Raw genomic sequence first — 12,146 nt, 5'->3', positions numbered from 1 at the left:
GATACTGGCTCTTGAGGAGGATGTCTGAACATTGTAACAGTGAGGCTGTGCTAGGCCTTGGGACTGTGGACGCCTATTGAACTTCAGAAAGATATGAGGTAGACACGTGCCTGCAACATGGAGAGATTCTGCTCCTTTTCCTGGTTAACTGGTTGGTTTGGATGCTTGTGGAGTGCTTGTCCTGCAGTGTCCTCACCCCACCGTGTGCACAGACTTCTCAAACCTGAAGCTGAGGGGTTTTAGCATTTCTCACTCTACACTTGGCATATTCATTTTTGTTTAAGTAGAATGATCATAGTCGTTCAGGATCTCCTGTGTGTAGCACATTTCACAATTTGGCTACTAACTGAAAAGTTGGCAGTTTAAACCCACCTAGTGTCTTGGCTGGAAGAAGGCCTGGCAATCTGTTCCTGTAAGGATGGGAGGCAGTTCTGCTCTGTCACGTGAAGTGATTATGAGTTGACATTGACTTATGGCACCAAACAGCATTTGGACATGAGAAAACTAAGAGCCAAAGAAGTCAAGTCATACTGCTAATACATGTTGAATCTTGTTGAGGGAGCCTAGCTCCCCTGCCAAGTTGTTTTTCCACTGACAGTCCTGCCATGGTGAACGCTATGCAGGGACAGTGGGCAAGGCAACCATCTCCTGGACAACCTGGGAGATTAAAGAGGCGCTCGCCTCTACCCCAAAGACTCCTTTACTGCTTGGGGGTCTCCCAGTTCTCAGGTGGAGAGGTCATCTTGGATCTGCATTTCTAAATATTTGTCCTGAGTTCTGGAAGCCTTTTGACACCCTAAAAGGGAGGATGAGGAAAGAAAACCTATTGATTATCTGTCCCGGTTTCCCATTTTTTATTTTTTAAATTTTTATTTTGCTTTTCTGTAACTGTAGGGCATTTGATTTTTAAAATAACTCCTTGTAACTATTTAAAATATATCTAAATACTATGTAAATAATGTATATATATATTACATATATGTATTTATAATTGTTCCTCAAATAATTGAGGTCAGAGAGCACAATAAGAAATGAAGTTCAGTGACCCTTGTTGGCCTGATACAGAAACAAGAATAATTTCTATAGCTAGCTAGCTAGTTTTGGTGGCCTAGTGGCAAGAAGCTGAGCTGAAATCTTAAAGTCATGAAGTTTGAATCCCCCAGCTGCTCCATGGGAGAAGCAATCCCGTCCCATGTGATAACTGCCTCTGAAAACCTGCTGGAGGGTCAGTTATGACCCAATGGTACACCGCCAACACACACACACACACACACACACACACACACACACACACACACCCTGCTTGTTTGCCTTTTTAACATTCTTCCACACCTGGTAAGTTCTTCCTGATGTCTGACCTAAAATGAAAGCCTTACATTTGGTGCAGATTTGTGGCAAAGGAAACAAACTCTAGCTCAGCATATTGTGTGCTGACTTAACCCTGAGGATTTCTAGCACTTTCAACCAGCAGGGAAACCCTGAGGCTTCAGTTCCCCCCACCCCCCAACTCCTCCCCTGTACTGTCTGCCTTGGGCTTAGAAGAAGTAATTTAACTTGCAACTTAAGCACAGGCTGTGGGAGGCCTCTGGTCTCAGCTTGGAGAGAAAGGATAGGGTTGTTGGGTGTTCTTTTTTTTCTTCTTAAGGAAGAAAACTCATTTTGCCATCGCAGCCCCCTCCCTCCTCCTCCTGTGCAGATGAGCTTAATTTTCTTCCCCTCTTAATGAAGGTGGATCAAAGCCAAGCTATATATATTCAGGGGAGAACCGGTGAGAGGCAGGGTGAGGGGGCAGAGGCAGAACTTCTCTGAGAGGAAGTAATTAATTTCAAGAGAGCGAGCAAAGAGAGGGAAGTCCATGGTGCTAGAATGCCCAACTTCAAATGCAGGCGGCTGAGAATCGGCGTAGTTAGGTGCCGCTGAGTCGACTTTGACTAGTTGCGACTCTGAACAAGAGATTGGAACCCTGCCCTGCCCTGCACCATCCTTACCTTCTCCGCCATGCTCATGCCGTGGTTACTGTCACCATACCAGTTCATCTTGGTGAAGGTTCCCAACAGCAACTAACAATTACCGTCTTGATCGCGAGACGGAGAGATAGATGCTAATGTGATTTCCACTTCATAGATGAGGAAACAGAAACAGAAGTTAGATAACCTGCCCAAACTCACACACATTATGAGTGGTGAAGTCAGGATTCCAGCTCAAGCAACTGGACTTCAGAGTGTCGGCTCCTTACAAGATACACTGACTGACATTCCCCTCTGGACTCAATAAGGACAGATATTGCCTCCTAGTGTGGCTTGTGTACCATTGTATCCTTGGCAGCCTCCTTCCCTGGTCTCCCACCTTTCCCAGCAAGATATCTTATTCTAAGGAGAGAGCTTCTTCTAGTTCCCTTGTCCTTTACACACTTATTCATTATTATTGAGCTACTCCTATATACCTGTATACTACTCTTGTATACTACCTGTGTAGGCATTAGGAGAGGGCCTGCTTCCCATACCCTTGTAGGCAGATGTTAGATGTCATTGAGTTGATGTTTGACATATGATGACCCTGTGATAGTACAGAACTGTCCCACAGAGTGTTGTAGGCTGTGATCTTTACAGGGTTAGGTAACCAGTGCTGGGTGGATTCTAACCATCACTCTTTCAGTTCACAGCTGAGTACCTAACTGTTGTACCCCCAGGGCTTCCTAATAACCACTTGCTCTATAGTTACCAACCAGCTCAGGTAGTGCTGTGTTAGGGCCCAGGAGAGGATATGGTCGGAAACTATGGCTCTCTTAACACCAGGATATACCATTTGCAAATGTGACACTAAGTGATTTGGCTTTTTTTTTTTTTTTTGAGAGCTAGGATTAGCTACGTGAGTATCTGGAGCTGTTGATCCCAGTTATTTCCAATCAGCCTGTCCCATCAGGGGTTAAATCATGATCTTGCTCATTTGCTTCCCCATCCACTGATTGCATTGTTCTCTACCCAAGTTCCGTCCTCCTCCAGAAGAATTAGATTAGCCCCCTCCTTTTCATCATCTGTTGTGACATCACGGAATTGCCATAACAACAGACTATGATGTCAACAGAGGGCCTGGGTGAGGCCAAAGAGAACCACATTGCTCTGAAAGTGTTCTCTTCCAAAGACGAACTGGAATGATACTGACATTTGCTATCAAAAAGAACTTGAAGCTAGCCTATGACCACAGTGGGATCAGAGCCTCCTTTGCCAGAACTGTTTACAAACCCACAAGGCACCGAGGGAGACTGTGGACCAGCAGACCTGCCTGGAGGCAGAGGGATGGATGCAATGACCTTTTCAAGAATCTTCAGACCTGGAGGATATTAGCAAAGAGCAAGGTTTGACAGCCTTCAGCCTCTGGAGAATTCAGGGGAACTGGCTTTGATTCAAACACCCTTGCCCTGGACAGAGCTCACAGTCAGCTGGAATTTATCATCTGGCATCTGGGAAGATTGTTAGAAACAAACATGAGTGACCCCTTCACAGCCCCGCATGCTGCCCTCTTCCTCGTAAGCTTTGGGAAGACGCTTTCTTTCTGTTTCGCCTGAGTAAGGGCAGCCTGGGTCCTTGACATCAGCCTGGGCTCAGTGACATCTGCGCCTGGCTGCTGCACTTGAGATTGGAGGACCACCCCCATGTGGAGGCCCGGCACCCCGGAGCTGTATCGAAGGGGAGCGTGTTGGGGAGACGGTGACAGAGGCTTCATTCCTTATGCCTCTGTCCCCACAGAGGGAGGCTGGGCAGGCTGAGAGGAGAGGAAGGAGCCTTACTTCATCAATCTCCACTTCCCAGCAGTGGCTGTGACAGCAGCGGCAGCAGCAGCAGCATTGATAGCAAAATAATCTGGAGTGTCGTTTATCCCTGTGCTCGCAGCATCCAGCGCGGCTCTCAGGAGCAAGTTGCTCTTCTGCTCCGGGCCGGGTTCTGGGCTGGGGCCGCGCCGGGCGGGAGGACTGTGGCTCCCGCAGGCCCGGCTGGCGTGAGTGTCTGCTGTGCAGATGGAGACGCAGCCCCAGACTCCTCCACCCACCCAGCCACGCTGTGTCCTTAGCTCGGGGAGGTCGGACTCCCTGGAAGTTGTACACCTGCTCCGTGTTTGCCTGTCTCTCCGTCTCAGTGTTTTCTCCTTGGGGACCTGAACTGGAAGGAGAAGCGTCCTTTTCCTCACTTCTGCCTCCGGCTCTCCGGCCGCCAGCGTTCCGTCTGCTGGGAAGCTGCAGGGCCCGTTAGGACCCCCTGGCACCCCTGCCGCCACCCGGCAGGAGCCCCCACCCCCTTCTCGCGTGCTCGGAGCCAGCAGGAGGGGTGACCGGCGGAGCCCGTGCTGCCGCTGCCTCTGGATCCCCGCCACGGCACTCCGGCTGGGGCTGAGGACTTACTTGTCAGAGGGATGGTCGGAGCGGGGTGGCTGGCCGGTCCTCTGAGGCTGCCAGACTGGGGACCAAGCTGCCAAAAAGATGCTGAAGTTTCGGGCCGATCGACGAGTCAGGTAGGGGCTTCCTCAGCAGACCCCGAGCCGCAGCGAGTCAGAGCCGACAGCTCTCCTGTGTGGACTCCAGGACCTTGGAGTGAGGGGTCGGCGTGAGATGACCTGGACAGGGAAGAGGAGTTAGGTCAATGCTTGCTGCATTGCAGTGCCTGCGAAGGGGAAGCTGTTTTGAAACTGGTAGCACCGCGGTGGAGAGAGGACGTCATTTGTAGAGGTTGCTGGGTAGAGTCTAGGGCAGGGAGGCATTCGCCTCGCCCTGGAAAACTTGTGATGGTTGGTAGCAGGGGGCGTGTGCACTGCTCTGTGTGGGGGGAGCATGTTGAAACGGAAGGTTCCAGCACAGTTACCATGGGGAGCATACAGACTGGGAGGGCGCTGGTGGGTCAAGTGGGGAGCAGGTGCCTTGTGTAAATGGGAAATTGCCTTTGTTGTCACAGGCTGCCTGTCTCCTAGGCCCGTAGGTGGGACAGATCCAGGGACCGGGGTCACTGGAGACAGCAGCCCAGCTGCACAGTGATCCCTGTGGTCCAGTTGAGGGGAGCATCTTTGTTGGCTATGTGGTGGGGGGGTGTTGGGGATGAACTTTGGGGAGGCGCAGCAGCCTTTCATTGTGCTATAGTTAGAACTCAAGGTTGGTGGGCACCGACCATGGTTACAGTCCTGACTCGCGGGCCCCAGCTGCAAACCCCACATGTCTACACAGGCTGTAGCTACCACCTACTGTGCTTCTGTCTCTTACCTGCCTTTCGAGTTAACCTGAACCTGAAAGGATTGGGAAGCTGGGGGGGGGGGAACCCCTTTGATCATCAGCTACAATAGACACCTCAAGGGCTGGATTTGGGTCCTGGGCTTTTGAAAGGGATGTTTCCAAATGGCATTTTCTGTGTTTCCTGCGACAAATGAGACCAAGCTAAGCCCTCTCTCCTCTGACCCTGGCGGACCTGCCACTTGTCAAGCACAGTCCAGGCCTTTTTTCTCAGGTGCCTGGGTGTCAGGGTCCTGGGCTCTGCGGCAGCCTCAGCTGGCTTTGTCCTGGGCCCTGCTTCGTAGGGTAGATTATGGCAGTGCCAAAATGGCGAGAGGACATGCCAGACTACTCTCAGGGTCTCTCATGCTTGACTCTCCACTAAACTTCCCAGCCAGGTGGTTCCTGCTTAGAGAACACATCTCAGTGGCCGCCATTTGTGGCTTAGCCCCACTGAGCCAACCCTATCTACTATCCTTCCTGTATCCCTCCTCATCTCTCTGGGAGCCCACCAGGGTGCTAGCTTGTCCTGTCAACCTGAAAAGACTTCCCAAAGGAGCCCTGGAGCGGCTGTTCCCCTCCGTCTCTGCAGAGGCCCAGCGTCTGGTTGGTGCTCCCTACAGGCCATCTTCTTGACGCCCCAGCCCAGCCCACCCCCGGACCTCCCCATCCCTTAATTAGCTCTGACTGTTGAGCCTGCACTAACCTCCACGCCTGACGCACAGGGAGACCCTAGGCTTAACCTGTGGTTCTGTCTTAGTAAGAGCTCAAGAAAAGGAATTTCTGGACCTCCCATGTTGGTGACAGAGAGACTGGGCATAAAACGGGAGAGGAAGGAGTCCAAGGTCACGAGGGAGTTGTTTGAGCAGATAATGAGTGAGCACTTTTTAGGTGCTGCACTGGCAGCAGTTGTCCAGGAGAGAGACCTGCTGGGCGTGAAAGCTTGACTCTTTTGAACCGTCTGTAGGACCTTGCTCCCCAGTCCTCTTTGGCTCACATGCCCAGGGCGACCACTGGAAGGGTTCAGCGTGGTGTATTTCCAGCCTGGGCCGGGGGAGAGGGTGAAGGTGTGGCTCTCCAGTAAGTAGTTAATACTGACTAGAAAAAGTGACCAGGTTCTTCTCTCCAGCCCCTGCCCAGACTACAGCATCTCCAAAGCGGCCCAGCCCCCGATGTTGTCTCCCACCGATCCTCCCTCCCACTGGAGGCCCGAGGGATACCCTGCCCCTGGAACCGCCCAGGCTCTGTCCACACATCAGCTTAGATTCTTGCCTTTTCCTTCTTCACCATGGTTCTTCTCTCTCTTTTGCTTCTACAGCCACAATGAAAGACGGAATACATTTCTACACCCAGTGACAGGCCAGGTCCCAGAGGAAAACAAAAAATTTGACTTGAAAGTGTAAGTTTGCTCCCTCCCATGCTGTTTGGCCTTACCATCTTTTTACCACCATCACACCATTGCCCTGGGAGGGGAAAGGGAGCAGAAGAGAATTAGAAACACTTATCTCAGTTCTAGGAGTCCTGGTGGTATAGACGGTTATGTGTTGGGCTGCTAACAGAAAGGTTGATAGTTCGAATCCACCAGCTGGTATGAGGGAGAAAGATGAGGCAGCCTTTACCACCTTGGACACCTGGTGGAAGGTCTCCAGGAGTCACAGTTGACTGATGGGCTGTGAGGACAAGAAGCTTCTGAGGCCCATCTGGCTTGGCAACCTCGCCTCCTTTTCCTGGGGCCCAGCAGGACTCAAGCAGGTGCGTCTCAGAGGTTGAGGAAGGACTTTACATTATCACTGACATAAAATAGTGTCAAAAGAGCTGAGGGAGCAGCTGACACACCTCTTTGTGGTTAGTCCCACGTAGGGGAGTTGGCTTTGTGCTGATGCAGCAGTGATGGGTGGCAGAGTGGGGAAAGGGCTGGGTGATCTCCGTTGTTTCTTGGCTTTGACAGTTTGTCTTTCTTCTCAACTTGAAATCAGATCTACCTTGGACATGTCCAATAAAACAGGTGGGAAACGCCCAGCTACCACCAACAGTGACATATCCAACCACAACATGGTGTCCGAGGTCCCGAGTGAGCGGCCCGGCATCCGGGTAAGTCTACCTTTCAAGGCAAACTGTTGGGTGAGAAACACCTTTAGTGCATGCTTGGAGGGGTGTGAAGTGTCTCGGGGATCCTCGGAATTGCCTTAAACTGCCCAACTGTTTCTGTAAGATGAGCAGGTCAGGTGACCCACCTGATTGAGGATCACTGATAAAAGGAGACAGTTGAAGAACAGGAGCTCATGGGAGACGTAGTGAAGAGTTCAGAGATGGGGAAGGACCCTGTGTCCTCCCAGGAGTGTTCTGTCCCCTCAGTGGCAGGGAGGCTTGAGGAAGAAGTAGCAATTCAGGGAAGAATGCTTCAAAGAACTCATAAGGGAAGGGCTTAGTGTCCACAGCTCTATTAGCAATGTGGGACTTGGAGACCTTGACAAGGTCAGTTTTGGTGGTGTAATGAGGGTGGCGGTTAAGCTAGAGAGGACTGAAGAAGGATGGGAGGGCATGATGTGGAAACTAAAGAGTGGAAAGTAGTCTCCTAAGAAGTTAGAGAATAAATCAGAGGCTGTTTCTATAAGGAGCCCTTGAGGCACAGACTTGCATACTTGACTGCTACCGGAAAGGTTGGCAACTCCAACCAACTGAGTTCTTGAGGAAAAAGACCTGGTTTTAAAAGGCACTGAGAACACCCCTGGGGCTGTTCTGTCCTGACACCTGGGCTCCATGGGAGCTGAGATCAGCTCAGTGGCACTCAACAATGACATATTTATGCAATGAAGTACTCTCCAAAAATGAAAATTCATGAACTACAGCTATATGTATCAACAAAGATATGTCTTGAAAGCATAATCTTGAGTAAAAAGCAAATTGAAGCTTATGAAAAGTATATAATTCATGTAACACATCAAAAATCCCTCCCTCACTGCCGTCAAGTCAGAGCTGACCACCTGGCGGTTTTTCAGAGGTTTTAAACTGCACTGGAGGAGATTGTCCATCTTTCTCCTGCCGAGAAGCTGGAGAACTCAGACTGCCTGTTTTTGAATTGGCAAACCAACTCCTTGAGCCACTGGGCCATTAGAGCTCCCTTGTGGAACACACAAACGTAAAAACCCACACTACCTGTATTTATAGGGAGTTCCTAACCTCTGCAGCAGAAAGAGCCCTGGTACTGGATGGTTCAATGCCCAGCTGTTAACCAGAAGTGAGTGGGCTGACTCCACCGACTTCTCTTTGAAAGAAGATATGGTGATCTGCTTACAGAAAGACTTTTAAAAACCCACAGGGTCAGCTCTGCTCTGTGCTATGGGCTCACTGTAGTGGTCTGACTTTGTTAATTTGGCTTTTGTTTGTTTGTTTGTTTTGAGGGGTTTTTCATACAAGTGTATAATCATGTCCAGGAAGATGAATTTGGGGCAATGGTTACCTCTAGAATGAAATAAGAGATTGGTGTGTATTTATGTTTTATTAGGGGGAGATGGTAAAATGTGCTGATCATCATAATATTTTCTTTAATGTTTGGAATATTTAAAAATATGTTTTAAAAGGCACTTAATTGTGAAGAGAGCTTATGCAGACAAGAGTGGGAGCTGGAGGATGGGAAGCTGGAGGAAGGTTTTGCCGGCCCAGTCTTTTGGGCTTGAGGTGTTGGTGGTATGGGTGAAGGGGAGATCCTGGAGCCGGGTTAAGAGAAAGGAGATGACCATGAAGCAAGGCTGCCGTGGAGAAGAGGGGTTAAGAGCACGGGCTGTTGGCCTAGGTAATGAAAGGGGCGCTCTTCCTTTGACACAACAAATAGGTTTGAGAAACAGGGGAAGGGGAGCTGCAGAATGAATGACACACCGACTGGATATCCTCAACTTTTGTAGGAAAGGTTTTCTGCCTAGAGAGTAAGATAGATGGTATACAGGGGAGGACTTCAGGGTATATAGTACAGGTTTGAAGAACAAAGTGCTGGTGGTAGTATGTGAGTCAAAACTGACTCACAGCTAACATTGCAGCGGGTTTTCAGAGACAGTAAGTAGCATAGGAGATTGCCTCTCTCTCTCCTGTGGAATGGCTGGTGGATTCGAATTGTGTACATTTTGGCTGGCAGTGCAACTCTTTACCTAGTGGACCCCCAGGTAGTGCCACTAGGAAGCAGTGCCTGATAAAGTCAGAGGGCCCTGCAAGTCTGTGGGGCCCTCATCCCCTGGCTCGTGTGGCTCCCCTCCAGCAGTGCTCGCAGGCCTGGTTATAAAGGCAGATGGTTGTATTGACCTCTGGTTGAGAGTTGCTGGGAAGCCATTGCAGCAAGGCAAGGAAGCAGAATGGCTGGCGTGGTGAGCAACATGTCCAAATTATATCAGACAGAGCTTCAGAATCCTGCTTCCAAGGAGCAGCCTGGTTTCACAATCTCTAGGATGAACCTGTTTGTTTTCCTATCAGTCTATGGAATATTTAATACTCTACCCCAGCGCTATGGCTCAAAGGCATCACTTCTGCTTCTTTTATCCCTAGTCATTGTCCAGCTTTCTGATGCATAGCAAGCAATTGCCAAGACCATGGCCTGGTACTGTAGTCTGGTACTTTTCCAGAAGCACCATCATCTGTGGTTACAAGCATAGATAATTTGATTAATGGAGGTTCTGAATTTTAGAGAAGATGCAGCATAAGAACAGTGTGTATGTGTGTGTGAGGCTTGAGAGTACAGTTGATACATTCTATTGTGGAACTCTGTAAGGGGACATAATTAAACAAAGAGATCGCTGATGGAACCAAAAACATGGAGGGGAAGGTTGAGAAGCTTGGAATCTCATTGTAAAGAGAAATTGGCATATTTGAGTAACAGTGAGAAATCTCTGTTTAGTCCATTCCAAAAAATTATATACTATCATCGGAAAATGCGAATACAAGTAGTCCTCTTTTGTTCTAAATTGGTCCTGATGTAAGTTGCATAACTTCCCCTCCTCCCCTGTTTTCATATCAGACTTTTCTCCCCCTTTTTTGAGCAGTAAATCATAACATTGAATATCTATAAGTGAACATCTGAGAATGATCGTGACAGCAAAGTGTATGTTCCACATGTATGCAGTCCATAGTACTAATGATTATATGTCTCCCCCTCACCCTCCCTAAAAATTCAACCAGAAAAACCCAAAAACTTCCAAAATACCTGATGGTTCTAAGTGTGGTTCATCCTAAGTCAGATACGTCCTAAGTCAGGGACTGCTTCTGTCCAAGTTGAAGATGTGAGTGGGGGAGGATTTGGGGTCCAACAAGCTCTAAGATGTAGCCACGGGGAATGAGAAACTAAAGCAGAAGAGGAGGATTAGAGCTTGAGAACATCAAGGCAGCATAAATTTAGGTTATTGGGTGATTATCTTGAACAAAATGAAATGCTCTTCAGTGATGTTGCGGCTTAGACTGAAGAAGACATCTCACATGGAAATCCCTCCCTGTCGGTAGCAGTTGCACTGCTGAGCCATAGGCCACGCCTCTCCTGTGGAATCCGAGGGGAAAGGATGAGCAATCTCCTCCCTTGTGATTTGCAGCCTCAGGGACCCATTGGAAGGTCAGCTATGAGGGGGTTCCAACTGCACACCGATGAGTCTGAGGGTTTTTTGGTGGTTTTATTTTTTTATAAGCTGATAGTGACAAGAAAGGTTAAACAGTGGAAGATTAGATAGTGGAGTTTTCAGAAAGATTGTTGCCAGAATGTGGAAGGATGATAGAGCCCATGTGCATTCAGGGGCTTGGAGAACACTCGTATAGCCCCCCAGCTCTATGGCATGCTGGACCCAAGAGAATAAACAGGCCTCTTAGAGGATGATGAAGGAGAATCTACTTAGAGCTGAACAGGTTCCAGAAGAATCCTAGTGGAAGAGGTAGGGAGTAGGGACAGTAGAGAAAGTACAATCTCAATGCTGGGAGGAAAAAAAAACCCAAATCATACTTTTTCCCCTTCAGAAGACACTGTGAGACAGGTAGGACTATTTTAAGTCCTATTTTAGAAATGAGAAAAGACAAAACTAGAGAATTGAAAAGCTCTGTCCTTGAGTTGTTAGTCTCTGGATGGATCGACCACTAATCCATAAATTGGTGGTTCTAACGTGCTCAGCAGCTCCTGGGTGACGGGTGTGCTCTGTGACAGAAGCGGGCCTCTGGTCGGGAGCACCCGGGATTAGCTGTGGAGGGTTAACGCCCCACAGATGGAGCTGAAAGGAGGAGAGGAAGTCACGCCAGGTGCTCTCTCTGCCTCCCCAGGCGACGCGAACGTCCCGCAAAGCCATCGCTTTTGGCAAGCGGTCGCACTCCATGAAACGGAACCCCAGCGCCCCTGTCACCAAGGCTGGCTGGCTCTTCAAACAGGTGAGGCCTCCTCTGCCCTGCCGACCCTGCGATCCTCACTGCTTTCCCTTCCTAGCATGAGAAGTTGTCTGCGGCTTTAACAGGCTCCTCCCGCTGTGCTATGAAGGAGTCTTCTCATTTGAGGAAGGTTCTGAGAAGTGGAGACTCTTTCCAAGGTCACAGAGAAAAATTCAGGTTAAATTTGGGAATCCAGCCAGGTCTCCTGATGGGTAGATATGGTGACTTTGGAATGTGTTAGGTCACCAGCCCTCCAGGAACAACCCACTGCCTTGTTCTCAGCAGATCCTCCTTGCGATGGGGAGTCCTCCTTCAAGTCTTGGGGTCCCCATTATGGTGACTGCAGAGGCAGCTGCCTCTGCACACTGCCCCCTGCCAAGCTCCCCTCACACTGACCTTGTCTGCACTTCTGCTACTCTGTCCTAGGGCACAGCTTGGCCCCTTGTCTTTCCAGGGGAGGCACTGGGCCCCTGAATGACAGAACTAGAAGGTCACAGGCAATAAGCTAAAGTCA

General features: G+C 49.5%; 1 protein-coding gene across 1 annotated transcript in view; it reads left to right on the top strand.

The window, feature by feature from the left end:
- The window catches only part of PLEKHA6 (pleckstrin homology domain containing, family A member 6), a 178,810-nt gene that overhangs the window by 122,736 nt on the left and 43,928 nt on the right, over positions 1-12,146 (top strand). Inside the window, exons 2-4 of the mRNA XM_006887898.1 lie at positions 6,570-6,650; positions 7,228-7,342; positions 11,531-11,635. Of these exons, the coding sequence (XP_006887960.1) occupies positions 7,241-7,342; positions 11,531-11,635 (207 nt within the window). The 5' untranslated portion in view covers positions 6,570-6,650; positions 7,228-7,240. The remainder of the gene's footprint in view (positions 1-6,569; positions 6,651-7,227; positions 7,343-11,530; positions 11,636-12,146) is intronic.

This window comes from Elephantulus edwardii, unplaced genomic scaffold (genome assembly GCF_000299155.1).
Source record: "Elephantulus edwardii isolate Elephantulus edwardi_28Jun2011 unplaced genomic scaffold, EleEdw1.0 scaffold00063, whole genome shotgun sequence".
Lineage (NCBI taxonomy): Eukaryota > Metazoa > Chordata > Mammalia > Macroscelidea > Macroscelididae > Elephantulus > Elephantulus edwardii.
This window is presented reverse-complemented; position numbering and strand designations above follow the sequence as displayed.